This window comes from Balaenoptera ricei, chromosome 6 (genome assembly GCF_028023285.1).
Source record: "Balaenoptera ricei isolate mBalRic1 chromosome 6, mBalRic1.hap2, whole genome shotgun sequence".
Lineage (NCBI taxonomy): Eukaryota > Metazoa > Chordata > Mammalia > Artiodactyla > Balaenopteridae > Balaenoptera > Balaenoptera ricei.
Genome location: NC_082644.1, coordinates 109,233,968 through 109,253,487, shown reverse-complemented (window position 1 = coordinate 109,253,487; position 19,520 = coordinate 109,233,968). Strand labels below are relative to the sequence as shown.

The window sequence follows — 19,520 nt, the reverse complement described above, 5'->3', positions numbered from 1 at the left end:
TTGGAAAAGCGCGCCGGGAGCTGGGAGCCGGGCGGGCTGACTGGCGAGCCCCGGCCGGAGGGGGCATCATGGCGGCCCAGGCGGTGTCGCTGCTGAGGGAGGTGTCTCGGCTGGAAGCGCCGCTGGAGGAGCTGCGCGCTCTGCAGTCGGTGCTGCAGTCGGTGCCTCTCAGCGAGCTCCGCGAGCAAGCGGCGGAACTGCGCCTTGGCCCGCTTTTCTCCCTGCTCAACGAGCACCATCGGTGAGATGACCCTGCAGCTTGAGCGGGGGAGAGCGACACCCCCAAGTATGGAGACGGGGATGGGGGTGGTGGTGACGGGGGAGGCTTTTCCCAGTCGCAGTGAAGGTTGACTATCGCTGAAATTTCAGAGAGGGAAGGATCCTGGGCTGAGAGTCTAGAGACGGGGTTCAAGCCCAGGCTCTGAGGTGGCCGTCTCCTGGCCTCACTGCCTTCATCCTTGAAATAGGGGGAGGAAAGCAAGGTTGCCCACCTACGGGGAGGACTCCACAATCACGTATCCAAGTTCTTGACTTTTTCCCACCTCTTAAGAAGGGGTCCTATCCTGGCAATTTGGAAGCATCCATCGATATTTTAAATTCACATACCTTTGATCCAGTAATTCCTGTCACAGAAATTTAACATGCAGGTATACTTACACACAAAATGTACTGTATATACAGGAATATTCATAACAGAAGGAGGCAGCAAAAAAACAAAACAAAACAAAAGAACTAGGAACCACCTGAATATCTATTAAAAGGGGATTCTTAAATTATGACACATGACTGTAATACTATGCAGCTCTTAGGAAAATTGAGGTAGGTCTATATATGTGGACATAGAAGGATCTCTAATATATGTTGCTGAATGAAAGAAGAAAATTGTAGGAGTTTATAATCCCGTTATGCGTAATTTTTAAAAAGGATTACCACCCCCCACACCCACTTGAACACAGGCCAGTGTAGCTTTTGGAATATCTGAAAGATACATCAGAAACTATTAATATGGTAGTGGGACTTAGAATGGTAGGATGGCAACTTTTACTTTTCATTTTATGTACATCTGTAGTATTTGATTTAAAAACACTTTGTATTTGATCATCTGATAACTTAAAAGACTTTTTAAATGTTTGTGATCCAGAAATTTAAAAGTGACTTTTCTTCTTGAAAAGATAATGAATCACTGAATCAACACTGGATGATTTCAGAGGGCTTTCTTGGCTCTGACCTTTTAAGAATCCTCCCTTTTTCATATGTGTTCTCCCTTCATTAATTCTGTTAATTAACATTATTGAGGTCTGCCTGTGAAATCTCTATTTGTCCATGTTAATTCAGGCCCTCATTTTCTCCCTCTCGCTAGGTCTGTTGCATTAGTCTGACTTCTCATTACCTCTGAGTTTCCTTTTCTAGTGTGTCCTTCCCACGTTGCAACCACAGGGAACTTCTCAGGATATTTGACTCACATCTTTGCCATGGTTTCGCATTGCCTCCAGTGTAAAATCATGACTTGTTAGTCTGGCACTTGGACCTTTACAATATATTTCCATCCTACTTTTCCAGCCTCATCTTTTTCCACTCTACACATATTTCATCTGCTCCAGCTACCAAGTGGCACTACTTTCCCTTGAGCATGACTTGGCACTTTCCTAATTTTGTTCATGCCAGTCCTTCTAACTGAAATGCCTTCCCCTCCAAATCTGTCCATCTTTTAGGGCCCAGGTGAAGCGCCACCCCCTCCAAAAAGTCTTTCTTGGTCACTCCAGTTGCAAGTGACTGGCCTTAGATCTCCTGAAGGACATTATCATTACTTCTCTTAATAATACTTGACACTATTGCCTTATGTTGTAATTCCATATGTGTTTCTGTCTAGTTTGTAAATTCTTTGAAGAATTCATCTCTGCATCCCTCTTAGGGTACAGCACATAATACAATATATGCCAAATAAAAGATTAAACTCATAAATTTTAGAGAGCCCACCTAGTCCAACCACTTCATATTATAGGTGGAGAGACTTTCAGTGATCTATAAGTTAACACTAGAGATGCAGTAGGAACTGAAATGAAGGGGAGTTTGAAGAATAAGGTCTGTGGGGTGGTGGTTTGCTGAATGAAGGAGCAGCGCTCTAGGAAACAATTTTAATGGAAATTTAAAGACAAGGTAATTCAGAACTTAGTACATTGTAGATACCAATTGCAATTTGTGGGAATAATTCTCTGGATAGTGGATTGGCAGTCTCTAGATATATTGCTGTTTTCCTGCACTATATATTGGTTCGAGATCTTTTCTAATAGATGTAAACCTAGAATCTTTTTTTTTTTTTTAATAAATTTATTTATTTATTTTTGGCTGCATTGGGTCTTCGTTGCTGTGTGCAGGCTTTCTCTCTAATTGCGGCGAGCGGGGACTACTCTTAGTTGCGATGTGTGGGCTTCTCATTGTGGTGGCTTCTCTTGTTGCAGAGCACGGGCTCTAGGCGCGCGGGCTTCAGTAGTTGCGGCATGTGGGCTCAGTAGTTGTGGCTCGCGGGCTTAGTTGCTCCGCGGCATGTGGGATCTTCCCGGACCAGGGCTCGAACCCATGTCCTCTGCATTGGCAGGCAGATTCTTAACCACTGCACCACCAGGGAAGTCCAGAAACCTAGAATCTTGACCGGAGTTTTTATGAGAGAAAGTCCTAAGATTACTGCTTTACAACATGGAAGGCAAGCAAGACTGATTGTACATTATTAATTCTTTGGCTTCTTGGTACTGAAGGGCCGCATGTGACCTTAAATCTGTGCAATATACAGTTTAACCTACCATTGCTTTAAAAAAAAAAAAGCTTTATTGAGATATAATTTACCTAAAATAAACTGCACATAATAAAATATACAGTTTGACAAGTTTTGACATGTATATACTCATGAAACCATCACTACAATCAAGGTAGCAAAGATGTCTCTATAGATGTTTGCCTTTTTTTTTTTTTTTTTCAGTAGTTTCATATAAGTGGTGTCATACAGCATGTACTCTTTTGTTTGCTTTCTTTCACTCAGCATAATTATTTTAAAATTTATCCATGTGGTGTGAATGAATGCTTCATTCCTTTTTATTTCTGAGTAGTACTCCATTGTATAGATGAATCACAGTTTGTTTATGAACCACCTGTTGATGGACATTTGAGTTATCTCCGTGTGGGTATATTACAGTAACACTGCTATGAATATTTGTGTGCAAGTCTTTACATAGACACATTTTTTTTCTTTTCTGTTTGAGTAAATACCTAGGAGTGGAATGGCTGGATCATATGGTAGGTGTATGTTTAACTTTGAAGAAACTGCCAAACTGTTTTCCAAAGTGATTATATCATTTTACATTCCTACCAGAAGTGTATGAGAGTGGATTATAAGCTTAAATATGAAACCTAAAACTATAAAACTTCTAGAAGAAAACATAAAAAAAAAATTTTGTGACCTTGGCTTAAACAAAGATTTCTTTAATGTGACACCAAAAGAATGATCCATAGGAGAACAAATTCATAAATTGGACTTCATCAAAATTAAACATTCTGCTCTTCAGAGGTCACAGTTAAGAGAATGAAAAAGCGAGTCACAAATGGAGAAGAGTCTTTGCAAAGAATATATCTGATAAAGGACTTGTATTCAGAATATATAAAGAACTCTCAAAACACAGTAAGAAGAACCCAGTTTTAAAATGGGCAAAATATTTGAACAAGAAGATGTGTGGATAACAAATCAGCAAATGAAAAGATACTCAACATCATTAGTCATTAGGGAAATGTAAATGAAAATCACATTGAGATTCTACTGCACACCTCCTAGAATGGCTAAAACAAACAAAAACATTGAGGCAACCCAAGTGTCCATCAATGGATGAATGGATAAACAAAATATGCTATACACATATACACAATGGAATATTATTCAGCCTTAAAAAGGAAGAGAATTCTGACACATGCTACAACATGGATGGACTTTGAAGACATTCTTTAAAAAAATTTTTTTTCTCTATTTCTTTATTTTCTTTCTTTCTTTCTTTGGCTGTGTTGGGTCTTTGTTGCTGCACGCGGGCTTTCTTTAGTTGCAGCGAGTGGGAGCTACCCTTCGTTGCAGTGTGCGAGCTTCTCATTGTGGTGGCTTCTGTCGTTGTGGAGCATGGGCTCTAGGCGTGTGGGCTTCAGTAGTTGTAGCACGCAGGCTCAGTAATTGTGGCGCGCAGGCTCTAGAGCGCAGGCTCGGTAGTTGTGGCTCATGGGCTTAGTTGCTCCGCAGCATGTGGGATCTTCCCAGACCAGGGCACAAACCTGTGTCCCCTGCATCAGCAGGCGGATTCTTAGCCACTGTGCCACCGGGGAAGCCCCTGAAGACATATTAAGTGAAATAAACCAGATACAAAACGGTAAATATTGTATGATTCCACTTATATGAGGTACTTAGAGTAGTTGAATTCATAGAGACAGAAAGTGGAATGGTGGTTGCCAGGGGCTGAGGGGAGGGGGAAATGAGTTGTGTTTGATGAATACAGAGTTTCAGTTTGGGAAGATGAAAATGTTCTGGAGATGGGTGGTGGTGATGGTTGCACAACAATGTGACTATTTAATGCCACATAAGTATACATTGAAAAATGGTTAAAATGGTGAATTTTATGGCATAGACAATTACATTTCTTTTAAAAAAGAAAAGAAACCTGTACCTATTAGCAATCACTCCCCATTCCCCTTCTCATCTCTCCCTCAGCCCCTGGCAACCAGGAATCTGCTTTCTGTCTCTATGGATTTGTCTGTTCTGGACATTTCATGTAAATGAAATCATCACATCAAAAGGAAGCCTTTTGTGTCTGGCTTTTTTCACTTAGCATAATATTTTCAAGGTTCATCCACATTGTACCATGTATTAGTACTTCATTCCTTTTTCATGGTTGAATAATATTCCATTGAGTGGATCTACCATATTTATGCATTCATTAATTGATGGACATTTGGGTTTTTTCCACTGCTATGAAAAACTGGCATACAAATTTTTGTGTGGACATATGTTTTCATTTATCTTGGGTATAAAAACATTCTTAATTACTCCCTTACCCTTGATTGTGCAGAGTGCAATCGCTAAGTTAAAAGGATATGTTCTTTTGCTGTGTATTGCTATGTACTGCTTCATCACCTTTTAGGAAGGCACCAATTTAACCGTATACTCCTATTAGCAATATATGAGTGCTCATTTATTTGTACTGCCTATTAAGAGACAAGGAGGTTATTAGTGAAACACCTCTGTATCTACATCTGGGAGTCATCAAGTTCTGCTTAATTTGCCTCCTTAATAGGTCTTGAATCTTTTCCCTCTTTTCCATTCCCACCGCTACTTCCCTGTTTTGCTCCTTCATCACCTCTCACCATCAACTACCTTTTAACTGAAAATTTTCTCTAAAACTGATGCAGAGCGATTTCTATAAGTCAGAGCTCATTGTGTTCCTTCTCTGCTTTAAAACCACTTCATGGTTTTCCATTGCCTTCTGGGAAGAGGCTAAATTCCATAGCAGGACATAAAAGACCTATCAGAATCCAGCTTCTGTGCATCTTTCCTGTTGCATTTCTTGTCATTCATCCTTCTCCCCACCCCATCATACCAAGCGACTTGTGGTTCCTTGAATGCATAACACTGTCTCATTCCTCTGTGTCTTTTATGTGTGACTACCCCCTCTACCCGGAACACCTCTCTTCTCTTAGATAAATCCCACATTTTAGCTCAGGTGTTACCCTCTGAGAGGCCTTCCCTGAACCCTGTGTTCTTTTCTGAGCTCCCTCAGCTTCCAGACCTAACCTATAGCATTTATCTACTTGGATTATAGTTGCCTTTTTATTTTTCTGCGTCATCCATTAAACTGAGCTCCTTGAGATTAGAGAATATATCTTATCCTTAGAGACTATGTCTTATATATATTATCCTGGCACAGGCATGGCACATAATAGGCACTAGGTAAGTTTGTTTTTTGTTCAGTTTTGTTTTATTTATTTACGGCTGCGTTGGGTCTTCATTGCTACACACAGGCTTTCTCTAGTTGTGGTGGGCGGGGTCTACTCTTCATTGTGGTGCGTGGGCTTCTTGTTGTGGAGCACGGGCTCTAGGCATGAGGGCTTCAGTAGTTGTGGCACGTGGGCTTCACTAGTTGTGGCTCGTGGGCTCTAGAGCACAGGCTCAGTAGTTGTGGCGCACGGGCTTAGTTGCTCCGCGGCACATGGGATCTTCCCCAACTAGGGCTTGAACCCGTGTCCCCTGCATTGGCAGGCAGATTCTTAACTACTGCACCACCAGGGAAGCCTGGTACTAGGTAAATTTGAATAAACTAGTAGAAGCTGGTGTTTCAAAGGGAAGTCTGTGTGGAGGAGAGCCTCATTAAGCTAGGTGTCAGATATTAGGTTGTTGCTTCTTACCTGGTAGGACATGAATTGATGAGATCTGTGGTGTCTCTTTTAGGGAACAGACTACTTTGTGTGTATCCATCCTGGAGAGATTGCTGCAAGCTTTGGAGCCAGTTCACGTGGCCCGGAACCTCAGGGTTGACCTGCAGAGGGGACTGACTCACCCCAATGATTCTGTAAAAATCCTCACTCTGTCCCAGGTATGAAATTTTACTAGCACATAATAAGGGAATCAACATTTAGTGACCACCTGCCCTGGGCCAGGGTCTATGCTGGGAGCCAGAGACAGAGAGGTGAAGAAAACACGTGCTCTCTCTGTAGGGAGTATCTAGTCTATTCTAGTATGCGTAGCTAATTATAACCGGCAGATACAAGCTAAAGTGAGAAGTTCCACTGAGTACCTTCTGAATCAGTTAGTCATCAAATACTGAGTTCCTTTTTTTCAGGCATTGTACCATATGCTGTTAGAGCTACCAAGATAAATAAAGCCTGTTTCTTTCCTCCAAGGATCCCCTAGTCTAGAGAGAAAGATTGCCATGGTAAGTCTTACTGTAGTGGCATGAGTGAAGTACTATTATAAAGGTCACTATACCAACAAATTAAGACAGTAACTCTTACCACCCTGGTAACCAAACATGCTAGTGTTTGGGTGAAGAGCTGCTGCCGAGGATTATCTTGAAGGGATAGAAGCTGAGCAGTTAGTTATCCACTAGATGTTCAAATACTGTTTTTTCTTTCCTTCTCTAAAGTATTTATTCAAGAAAAGGAGAAAGGATCGATTTATCCATTGACCATTTATGTGCAAAACTCTGTAGGAGGTGCTTTACCTATTTAGTTTCATTTAATCTTTATTACTATCCTGCAGTTAAGTATTGTATTCCCATTTTACAGACAAGAAATTAGGCTCAAAAAAAGTTATTTAATTTGGTCAAGATCAAGAACTGAAAGTTGGTAGAACTAAGATTTGTATTGTTTTCACTCACTGAGGTGTCTCAAGTCTTAACTCACCTGTTTTGTTTTTTCTTTCTTTTCAAAGATGTGACTATACCATCTGTGTGTTTGGCTTTAATGAATTTGGGTCATTTGGAATTTTTTAATGACTCATAGCTGTAGTCAGTAACTCCTAAAATAACTGCACACTAAGGAAATTTGACCATCATGTGTTTCCATGTTGCCCTACCTTGGAAGAGTATTTCTGATTGTTTTTTTCCTTTCAGGTTGGAAGAATTGTTGAAAATTCTGATGCTGTTACTGAGATTCTAAGTAATGCTGAATTACTAAAACAAATCGTTTATTGTATTGGTGGAGAGAATCTATCTGTAGCTAAAGCGGTGAGTCAGCTACAATCATCAGCCTAAACATGCAGAGACATTAATGTCCTAAAAGACAGAGAAAGGCCTTCTGGATTGAGAGGTGGAAGTTTAGAATGAATGATTTGCGTAATTGAATTTGCAGCCTCATATCGATGGTATGAAATAAATAAGTGGTGTCAAAATAAAACTAGTAAACCCCTTTTATTTTCTAGAATGCACATTTCTAAATTAACCATCATAGAGCTTACATTGGGTTGCTTGATAAGAAGCTTTTTCTATTTTCTGTTGGGAATACTGTGTATTTTTTCCAGTTATAAGTAATTATAGCTAAAATGTAGTGAATGCTCCTTGGGTAAGCTGCGTTCCATACACTAATTTTCACATAAATCTTATGTGAAGTAGAAAGTACAGTTTGGTATTTTTATGACTTAAGAGATATTTTCTTTCCTTATAAGGCCATTAAATCCCTGTCAAGAATATCACTGACCCAGGCTGGACTGGAGGCTTTATTTGAAAGTAATCTGCTGGATGATTTGAAAAGTGTAATGGAAACAAATGACATTGTTCGATACAGGGTGTATGAGGTAAGACTAAAAGCATACTTTCTGGTGCCTATAATTCAGAATGCATCAAGGCTTACATCAGAAGGCGAGATGGCTCATTTAACATGTATTTATTGAGTATATAGTCTATGTTAGGCCATATATATACCAGGTGCTCGGGATGTAGGGATGAACTCCCAGCCTAGTGTGTGAGACAGTCATATAAAAAAATATTTACACTGCACTCTGAGTACTATAATAGAGGAGATACCTTTGAAATTAGACTTTGAAAAAATTAGTGTAGTAGTGGTAGTAAGAAGAAGCTTTGTACTGAGCAGTGTGCTAAATCCTCTCATATGTATTCTCTTCAGTTCTCGCAGTAAACCTGACACTTCATTATCATTAATCTCGCTGTTGATGGAGTCATTGACCCAAGGCCATGCAATTAATAGATTGTATATTCAAAACAGAACCGTGTACAGTCTAATTCCCTCTTCAGAACAATGTCTTACTTTCCATTGTTAATATTATGCAATCTTGATTTTCCTTTTGCTTCTGTAGCTGTTTCTTTTTGGTCTCCTGGCTCCTTAGCCTCTATTGAACCTTTAATGGTTGGAGTTTGTGAAGGCAAGCTAGGCCCCTTATGCTCATGTTCAAACCAAACTCCTGATCTTCTCCATCCACCTCATGCCCCTAATCAAAACAGCAGCAACAAACTGGCCCCGTCTCCCAGTCCACGTGGCTGGCTGTTGGACCTCCAGCTCATTCTGTGTGAGGCCGTGTCCTCCCTGCCATGTATCCACTCAGTCATCACATTGTGTCAGTTTTACGTAAACGCCTGCATTTCTCTGCTTTGCTATAGCCACCACCACCCTAGTCTAAGCTCCCAGTATCTCTCACCTGGACTACTGTATTTGCATCCAAACTGGTCTGCTCCCATTTTTGTCACCATTAGTCTATCGCCGCATGTAGTCAGAATGATCTTTTAAAAACCGAAATCTGATTCTGTCATTCCTCTGCTTAAAACATTCGGTGTCCTAGATCTCTCAGTAAGCCCTCAGAACATACTTGTTGAACGAGTAAGTGAATGGCCAACTGATAGAATGAATGAATGAATGATTTTTACAATCTCTTTGTTGTTGCTGATAGGGGCTTTTGTCCTGATTGATGGTTTCTTTTTAAAAAAGGGCAGATATACCCAGGTATATCTGGGTGAGTGTTTCTGTGCCGGAGTAATTTCTTGTGTGTTCAATGAAGTTTTCCTGCTTGTGGAGACAAATAATGGATTTTTAAAAATTCAATTATATTAAGTATATAATTTATACTAGTATATAATAGTACGTAATATACTTCCTAGTCCTGCATTTAACTTAAAATGCCATCTAACAAGTTTTGGGCTATTTTGACCTTTCTGCTTTTTCTGTTTTCTTTCAGCTAATTGTGGAGATTTCTTCTGTGTCACCAGAATCTTTAAACTACTGTACCACCAGTGGATTGGTAACGCAGCTCCTCCGAGAACTGACCGGGGAGGATGTGCTAGTCAGGTATGTTGACGGAGAGAGTTCTTAAAGCAAAATGTCCTTTCTTGGCGGGCCAGGAGACAACCTCGGAACTAAGTGTGATCTCCCCTAGTGGAGCCTGTGCTCAGGTTGCAGTCTCATGACCGATTATGTCCTGAAGAAGGGGCTTTTTGAAAATTGCTCAACTTACATGGTGACAACGTACTGGAACTTAGCATGACAATTCAGCTACTTTTGAATAACAGTGTTCCCTGTCCTTAGGCATGTGTGCTGTTTAAAAGTTGCCAATCACATGGTAACTATCATTTTGTATTACTTGATGTGTTAACATGCACATCTTATATATATATATGTGTGTGTGTGTGTGTATATGTATATATATATATATATATATATATGTATATGTATATAATTTTTTTCTTTTTTTTTTGGCCATGCCGTGTGGTTTATGGGAACGTAGTTCCCCAACCAGGGATTGAACCCAGGCCCTCGGCAGTGAAAGCGCCGACTCTTAACCACTAGACTGCCAGGGAATTCCCAACATGCACATTTTTTGATGTTGTTAAATAATAGCACTACGGCATGATAGAAGAAACATGGACTTTTGAAAATGAGTAAGAATTGGGCTTACATGCATCTCTACTACTTAGTAGGTGTTTGACCTTAGACAAATTATTGTAACCTTTCTGCACCTGAGTTTCCTTATCTCCTAAATGGAACAATGACAATTCTGTAAAGAAGATAATATGAGGATTAAGTGAATTCACCATAGAGACCAATACAATGGCCAATATAGGCTCTCAAAGAAATGTTAATTCCAGTCTCTTTACTCCCAGCACCTACTCCTTAAGTCCCCTTGAATATCTGCCAAGTGTTTCCTTGGATATTCCACAATTTACTAATGCATCCCCACTGTTGAATACTTGGTTCAAGTATTTTGCTGTTATAAGAGCACTATAGTTACCTTTGTGTACACAGGACTTTGTTTTCCTTATCTTAAATGATTTTCTGATTGTCCTGTGTTCTTTAAATGTGATTGAATTTGTTGAACTCACATGCATAAACCAGTCCTCAGTCATACTGTTTCAGAGCATTTGAGTTACATTGTTTCAAAGCCTTCCTAATAAGGAAATTATTTTGTTAAATTTCTTTAACTTAGTATCAGACTTTGTGACATAGGAAAAAACCTTGCAAATAGTCAATTAAAATACCTTAGGATCAACTATAAAAATACTTTTTTTAGTTAATTGAGGAAATTTGGTCATGGTTAGGCTTTAGATGATGCCAAAGAATTATTTTTTAAATATGTGGTAAAGGCATTATAATTTTGTGAGAAAATATTCATGTTTGACATTTCAAAATAAAACAAAGGTTTAAAAACTCTTTGAGGAGGTAGTTGTGTTATAATGGAAACAATAATGGACCTCAAGTCAGAAGGTCATGATTTAAGTCTTAACTGCCTTGTAAAAACAATGTGATTTGGACAAGTTACAATTTTCTCGTCCTTGTGTCTTGATCTGAAAAGTAGAGCCAGGATCAGTCACCTTTCACACTTGGTGGGAAGAATTAAATAAAATAACCTATATGAAAACAGTTCATAAACTATACTAATCATATGCAAAATCTTGGCATTTCAGAGCCACCTGTATAGAAATGGTGACATCACTGGCATATACTCATCATGGACGACAGTACCTCGCTCAAGAAGGAGTAATTGACCAGATTTCTAATATAATTGTTGGGGCAGATTCAGATGCTTTCTCTAGCTTCTATTTGCCAGGTAAGAAATACTGACACTTGTGGAAATGACAGTGTATGTTTTGTTTCAGAGTTATCTCTGACAGGGGAGTCCAGGGATTGTTTTCTTTAGAGCTGATTCCCTTAAGATGATACCCATAGCCCCTTAATGAGGTGGAATCTATTGCTCTGGGAGCCATGCACTGTTGATTCTAATTTTCTGGAAATATTGCTGTTTAGAGCATTAGGCTGTTTCCCTTGAACCTTAGCCAAAAGAATCATAATAAAACTACTAGTAATGATACTTACAGTATATTTCACCGATTCATCAAATCTTGAGTTGGAATCTTTATCTAATATAGAATTATTCTAGCCATTCTGTTCTAGGACATGGTTGATTAGTTTTTCTTGAGCACTTCCAGAAATTGGAAATTAATTTTAGATAGCCTCGCTCATTTCATCGATGAACATCTCTGTTTAAAAATTTCTTCCTGATAATGACTCCAAACTTGCCTTCCTATGATTTCTATCTGCTGGTCCTTGTTCTTTGTTCTCCCTCTTGCATATGACAATGCTTCAGTATTCGGACCCAGCTCCGTTGACACCCTGGGATTTCTATTCCGTCAGGACCACACATCACAGGTCCTGCAGTATCTCCTTATGGTCTGTCTGATTTCCAGGCAACACAGTACTGTAACCTTTCTCCTCTTTCTGGCCTGAAGTTTATTACTGTCCCATGAAAACCTAGGGCCCACAATTTATGCTATCTTCTTTTTCTATTAAAATATATTCTTGTAAATATCTTTAGGATTTGTGAAGTTTTTTGGAAACCTGGCTATCATGGATAGTCCTCAGCAGATCTGTGAGCGTTATCCTGTCTTTGTGGAAAAAGTCTTTGAAATGACAGAAAGTCAAGACCCCACCATGATTGGTGTAGCAGTGGACACGATTGGAATTCTAGGATCCAATGTTGAAGGAAAACAAGTTTTACAGAAAACAGGTTGGTATGACTTGTTTTGGCTTTCCTTAAGGATATCTCTTTTTTTGGGGGGGGGGCGGTGACAAGAATTCATCATGTAAGTTCATTTGCTTGTATGTTAACTGCATAGTAGAAACTGCTTTTACAGATGGCAGTCTTTTTACCATGACCTTGGACTAATCCCTAAAAAGTCTCATAATTATTACGGAATTTTTTTTTAACTTGGCTGGACCAAGCACTCTTTCCCCTCTACATCTTTCTTAAATAGTATTCATAGTACAAAGGCCATAGTCTGGAGTCAGAAAGACCTGGATTCATGTCCCAGTTCTAACACTAACTTAGCTTATTGAGCTTCACTTACTCACTTCACTACTCTAGGCCTCACTTTCCTGATATATAAAAAGAGTATAACAGCTACTTCTCAGAGTTGTTGTGAATATTTAATGAAAAGACACATTTGTTTTATATTTATATGTCAAGGAAGGAAAACAAAAATATGTTACAAGATTTTATGTTAAGAGTGATACTTTCATGGCACATCCATGAGTATCTTGCAAGTACTATGAATTCTACACACAAAAAAATGTACAGCACTGTTAAAACCCTTGTGAAATATATGTTGAAAATTATATATGCTGTTGTGTATCACAGCTAGTATCCATGTGTACTTTTCTAACTGCTTGTACCTACGACATATGATCCTTTTACAATCATGCAAAGAACATACTATTGTCATTCTCATTTTACAGATAAGGTAGGTGACACTCAGAGAAGTTAAGAAAATTTTCTAAGATCATTCAGACTGGGGCAGCTGCTACTCAAATCCAGGTCCTTTGATTCCAGAGCTCTACACTTTAACTTATATATGCTGTATTGCATATGAATGTGTTTTAGGCCTGTCACTTGGTTTCTGACTACATGTTTATTTTTATATTGGTTTAGGTTGGTGGCAGTCATAGTATATGAAAGCATACTTTTAAAAATCTCATTGTTCACTTAACACCCACTAGGATGGCTATTATTTTTTTTTAAAAAAAAGAAAAGAACAAGTGTTGACAGGATGTGAGAAATTGGAACCCTTGTGCATATCTGGTGGGAATGTAAAATGGTACAGCTGCTGTGGAAACATGGTGGTTCCTCAAAAAATTAAACATAGAATTACCATATGATCCAGCAATTCCGCTTCTAGGTATATACCCAAAAGAAAGTAGGGGCTTAAATAGATATTTGTACATCTGTGTTCATTAACAACATTATTCACAATAACCAAAAAGGGTAGAAACAACCCAAGTGTTCATTGATGAATGAATGGATAAACAAAATGTGGTATATACATTCAAAGGCATATTATTCAGTCTTAAAAAGGAATATAATTCTGACACATGCTACATCATGGGGGAACCTTGAAGATATAATGCTAAGTGAAATAAGTCAAACACAAAAAGACAAATATTGTATGATTCCACTTATACATGGTACCTAGAATAGTCAAATTCACAGAGACAGAAAATAGAATAGTGGTTACCAGGGGACGGGGGGTTGGAAAGGAGAGTTGTTGATTAATGAGTACAGAGTTTCAGTTTGAGATGATGAAAAAGTTCTGGAGATGGATGGTGGTGATGGTTGCACAACAGTGTGAATGTACTGAGCTGTATGCTTAAAAATGGTTAAAATGATAAATTTTATGTTATGTGTATTTTACCCCAATAAAAAATATCTTGTTATTCTTCAAAGGAACTCGCTTTGAACGCTTGCTGATGAGAATAGGATATCAAGCAAAGAATGCCTCAACAGAGCTCAAAATTAGGTGTTTGGATGCAATTTCATCTCTTTTTTATTTACCAGTAAGTAGATTGGGAAATTAATGAAGAACAGTGGTATATCTGGGGGAGAATAAATCTGTATAATACTAGTTAACTTACTGTAAATGTTGACCAAATAAATGCCATCTTTCTCACTCTTAGTGAAAGAAGATAACCCTCATTATATGACTAGTGACATTTTAAAAGTTAAAGTGGAATCATAGAGTATTAGAACTGGATAGGACCCTAGAGATTGCTTAATCAACCCCATCAGAAAAGAAACAAGACAAAACTGGGGAAGTCTGGGCTGAGTTGGGGAAGAATGCTCCAGACTTGGCGGAGCTCACACAGCTAGTTAATGACAGGGTATGATCAGAACCCAGGTTTCCTGACTTCCTAATGTCTTGAGGTTTTCCTTTTCTGTCTTGTAGCCTGATCAGCAGACTGATGACCTCCTGAGGATGACAGAATCCTGGTTTTCTTCTTTATCTCGGGACCCGCTGGAGCTCTTCCGTGGCATCAGTAATCAACCCTTCCTTGAACTACACTGTGCTGCCTTAAAAGTGTTCACGGTAAGCATCCTCTTCTTTTCCATGCCTTCTGGGACTCTGCCAGTTCAACACATGTGTACTTAAAATGAGCCAGTCTCTCTGCCATGCCCTGGGGATGCACAAGTGCATAGGAAGTTTCTGCCCTCTACTATTAGCGTAGACTAATTAGGGAGACAAATATGTAAACAGATGGTTTCAGTAAAAGGTATTAGGTGCTGTGGCAAAATGTTCGAGGGTGCTGTGGGATCACAGAATTAATTCCTCATTCCTTATCTGCCATCAAGCAAGCCCTTACTACCTTAGCCCTGGTCTTCCTCAGCCTTATTTCCTGCCATTCGCTTCTGGCACTGGCAGCTCTAGTGATAGCAGACTGCTTGCTTCATATCTCTGGACCCTCGTGTACGCTCTACATTCAACACTCTTCCCTGACTTTGCTTGTTAACCTCTTATTTATTCTTCAAGGACTAACTCAGGTGTCTCTTCAGCAAGCTTTGCCCAAACCCACAAGGTTGAGTTAAGCAGTGCTGGCTTTCCTACTTTGCATTTATTCATTTATTCAGCAAATATTTGTCGAGTTTCTTTTCTTTGCTAGGTTCTGGGCATATAATAGTGAACAAAAGCTACAAAGACCTTCCTTTCATGTAGCTCATCGTCTATTGAAGGACCCAAGCAGTAAATATAATTATAAAGTTAATTGTATAATTATAGTTTTGGTAAGGATCATACCTCTGTGTTCTGTTTATTACACTTTGTTGAAAATGTTTATTTATTGACCTATTCAACAGAGTTTATTGAAAATAGGAGCCATATCTGATTTAACTTTGTAGCTTCAGCACTTGCTGTGGTTCCCTGGGCTCATGGAAATGTAGTCATCACTTTAGTAATCTTAATAATGGGATCTCAGGCAGCATGCTTGGCCTAGAGAGGGAGGGAACAAGGAGAGTGGGGGCGACAAGAGAGGGAAGGCTGGACTTCCCTGGTGGCGCAGTGGTTAAGAATCAGCCTGCCAATGCAGGGGACACGGGTTCGAGCCCTGGTCCAGGAAGATCCCACATGCCGCGGAGCAACTAAACCCGTGCACCACAACTACTGAGCCTGCGCTCTAGAGCCCGCGAGCCACAACTGCTGAGCCGCGTGCTTCGACTACTGAAGCCCACGCGCCTAGAGCCCATGCTCCGCAACAAGAGAAGCCACCACAGTGAGAAGCCTGCGCACCACAACGAAGAGTAGCCCCCACTCGCCGCAACTAGAGAAAGCCCACGCGCAGCAACAAAGACCCAATGCAGCCAAAAATAAAGAAAATTAAAAAAACAAAAAAGTGGGAAGGCTTCCTGCAGGATGTGATACAGGATCTGCGTCTTGAAGGATACAGGATACCTGTCAACTTCAAGAATGTTGTTTTTAGACTGTTTCACCCTTGTCAGTAGTCACTGTGATGGTCATTTTGGCTCCTGCACTGGTATTCTCATTATTTATTTTTTTCCCACTCTTCTGCCTTATGCTCCACTTAGCCATAGTTGTAGAGATAATTTTTGATTTACTGGTTTGGGCAGCTGTTTTTATTTCAACCCACCCATCCTCAACTATTGTTACGTAGGCTGATGTTTCTCAAACTGTAATGTCTTGTTAAAATGTAGATTCTCATTCATTGGTTCTGGAATAGAGCCCGAGATCCTGAATTTCTAACAAGTTCACAGGTGATGCTAAAGCTGATGGTCTGCAGAACACATTTTGAGAGGAAGACGTAGGCTGTAAACTTGATTGTGCCTTGTTCTTCATTAAAATATAGTAGTGAGGTTTTTAAAAATATGTTTTATAAACGTTGCTTATTCATTATTTTTAAATTTGGAAAAGGTTGAGAAGTAGAAAGTTTTTAAAGCACATAGAGTCATACCTGTTTGGTATGACTTTAAGGTGTTTCCTTTTAGTATTGGTATTAGTATTTATCTATTTATTGATGTAATATTTCAAACATACAGTCATACCTTGCTACCTCTGCCCAATCCAATTCCCCTTCCTCCCTCTCTGAATGTAATCACTGTCATGAATTCAGGGTTTACAAGTGCACGTGTGATTTTATACTTTTACCATCTATGCATATATACTTAAATTACAGTATTTTAAATATTCTTAAACTTTGCAAATGGTATCGTGCTCTTCATATCATTCTGCAATTTCCTTTTTCTCCCTAATGTTATGTTTTTAAGATTTATCTATATTTAAAGAGGCAATTAGAAAATCATTAGTATTTCATTGTATAGCCACAGTGTGTCATTCTCCAGTAAATGAAAATTTAGATAGCATCTATTACAAATGATGCTACAATGAACATTCTCGAAAATATCCTCTTATGCACATGTATGAGAGTTTCTTTAGGGTAGTCTTTTCTTCTTAAGTCTTTGTCTTGATTTTTCCACTGTTGTAATTATGCCATATGTATAATTTGGATCTACTTTTTTCATATAACAGATTTACCTATCCTTTATAAACTTTATTCTTAATGTTTATTTAATTTATTATTGCTATATACCGTAATTTACTAACTCATCTTCCCACTATTAGGGATTTATAGTGTACCTTTCACAGTGTGATGAGCATCTTTGTTTACAGATTTTTTTAATATTTTGATGATTTTCTTAAGTTAGAGTTTCAGGAGGGAATTTACTTGGGCAAAATGTAACATTTTTAAGGTTCATGTTGCCAAATTTCTTTCTAAGGTTTGTGCCATCCCATTAACAAACTTAACTTAAGGCTCAGAGGAATTGTGTTCTTTTCCCCTTCTATTTCAGGCCATTGCAAACCAACCCTGGGCTCAGAAACTTATGTTTAACAGTCCAGGTTTTGTAGAATATGTGATGGACCGGTCCGTAGAGCATGACAGAGCTTCAAAGGATGCCAAATATGAACTGGTGAAAGCACTTGCCAATTCTAAGACAATTGCAGAAATCTTTGGGAACCCAAATTATTTGAGGCTCAGAGCTTACCTGAGCGAAGGTCCATACTATGTGAAACCTATTTCCACAACAGCTGTGGAAGGAGCAGAGTGATTTCTTCTAGAGTCTAGACCATTTATTGACCAAAATTTCTCCTGAGGCATTTGACTCCATCTGTATTTTACAAAACAGAGACTTCCCTCCCACCAGAATTATCATGGAGTGTCTAATGTAATTTTATCACCAACATTTGTTGTGTTTCTACATTGAAATTCAGTGTAAAGCCAGGAAAGCAGGCAAACCTGATCGTAATTGAACCAGATGTTTCTCAGATTCCTTTGACTGCCTTAATCTTTGCAAGAAGATGGAAGTTTTGTTCTTCTCCCAGAAAATTTTCATGGACTTACTCACCATCTTATTTTAAAATCCACTTTAACTAAAATGGAACCAAATTGTTTCTGAATTCTTTCTATCCACCCACTCCCTTATTTTTTTGGTCTTTTTTTCCCTTCTGATTCCACTTTCAAAGTCTTGGATATAAATGTTCTTTGAAAAACAAGTAATATGCAATCTTAAAATTATGTTCCCTATACTAAGAATAAATACTTTTAATAAGGTCTCTTTTGCTTTTTTGTTACTATTATTCCTTTGAAAAATAGATAATAAATCTTTTAAAAATGTTTCTAGTGTTCCTTGATACTTTTTTTTGCTGTTTATCAAGGCATCTTACTGTGTTGTGGTTTTGGGTGGGGAGGAGTGATAACATGCTAAACCAGAAAGGTCCCCAAACTGTTATTTTATTTATTGGTGGGTCATCGTTGTTGAGAGCTTTGCTTTTAATTTCTGAGATCCATCAGGTCAATACTGAGTTGATCAGAGAGAGGGAAACTGACTCCTAATAACTAGAGTCAGAATGGAGGGGTCACTATGCCTAAGCCAGAATACCATCTTACTGATTAACAAAGGATGCACTTGCTTTTCATTTTCAAAAAATGTTCCCACCTGTTTTCCAGTGCTCTGCTCTCTAAACAGCAAAGCGATCACCAATCCAGAGGTTTCTACATGAATATGTTATCAGAGTGTGATGGTTCAGAATGGAGAGATAGGTTTCTTTCAAGCCATGGTGGTGATGTTGATAAACCAGCCCTGCTCTGTTACAAAATGATTCTCAAGTGACTGGAATTTTCTTGTCCCCAGATTAGTCATCTCTGTTCCGCCATCTCTGGTATCCGTGAGTCCCCTTTTTCCATCTTTCCATATGGGCCATTTTCCTACTGCTAATACCACTAAATTTCTGTTGTTTTAAGCCACCTAGTTTGTTGTACTCTGTTAGGCATCTTTAGGAAACTAATAGAGTGTATACATAACATGAAATGTGTATTTGTTGCATCCCGTTTGTAAAATACTGCCTAATTAGGACTTGATGAAAATTGTTTCACAAAAAATTAGAGATCCAAGTCTTTACACTAGTGAGATTTAAGTTAATATATACTAGGTACCTAAAACTTTTAAGTGTAATTCCACCACCCAGATTACTAAAATGTTTCCTCTTACAGACAAGATGAACATTTTGTTAAATTCCTTATTTAGTGTTTTCCTTTAATTCTGAAAATTCTCAAAAATCAGTCACAGCTGCTATCACTGAGTCATGACAGTTCCATAGAATGTGATTTTTAGAAATCCATTAATTGTAAAGAGAAACAAGACTCTTGGTTATAATTAAATTTAA

At 38.7% G+C, this 19,520-nt stretch overlaps 1 protein-coding gene across 2 annotated transcripts; it reads left to right on the top strand.

Annotated features, from left to right (window-relative positions):
• Positions 1-9: 9 nt before the first annotated feature.
• PSMD5 (proteasome 26S subunit, non-ATPase 5) lies at positions 10-18,410 on the top strand. Of its 2 annotated transcripts, none has more exons than XM_059925486.1 (10): positions 10-241; positions 6,470-6,614; positions 7,632-7,745; positions 8,183-8,311; positions 9,704-9,813; positions 11,427-11,569; positions 12,335-12,526; positions 14,240-14,349; positions 14,739-14,879; positions 17,648-18,410. In XM_059925486.1, exons 1-10 carry the CDS (start codon positions 69-71, stop codon positions 17,903-17,905), a joined length of 1,515 nt encoding a protein of 504 aa, XP_059781469.1. In that variant the 5' UTR covers positions 10-68; the 3' UTR covers positions 17,906-18,410. The 2 variants fall into 2 exon arrangements, with proteins under 2 accessions (XP_059781469.1, XP_059781470.1); XM_059925487.1 differs by having other exon boundaries at positions 15,874-17,741.
• The last annotated feature ends 1,110 nt before the right edge of the window (positions 18,411-19,520 follow it).

What these genes read in the sequence shown, in the direction of transcription:
- PSMD5 (XM_059925486.1), top strand. Translation starts at nt 69, where the DNA reads ATGGCGGCCCAGGCGGTGTCGCTGCTGAGGGAGGTGTCTCGGCTGGAA. An exon ending in ACAAGTTTTACAGAAAACAG is followed by an intron (nt 12,527 to 14,239) that starts GTTGGTATGACT and finishes TATTCTTCAAAG; the next exon opens with GAACTCGCTTTGAACGCTTG. An exon ending in CATCTCTTTTTTATTTACCA is followed by an intron (nt 14,350 to 14,738) that starts GTAAGTAGATTG and finishes TCTGTCTTGTAG; the next exon opens with CCTGATCAGCAGACTGATGA.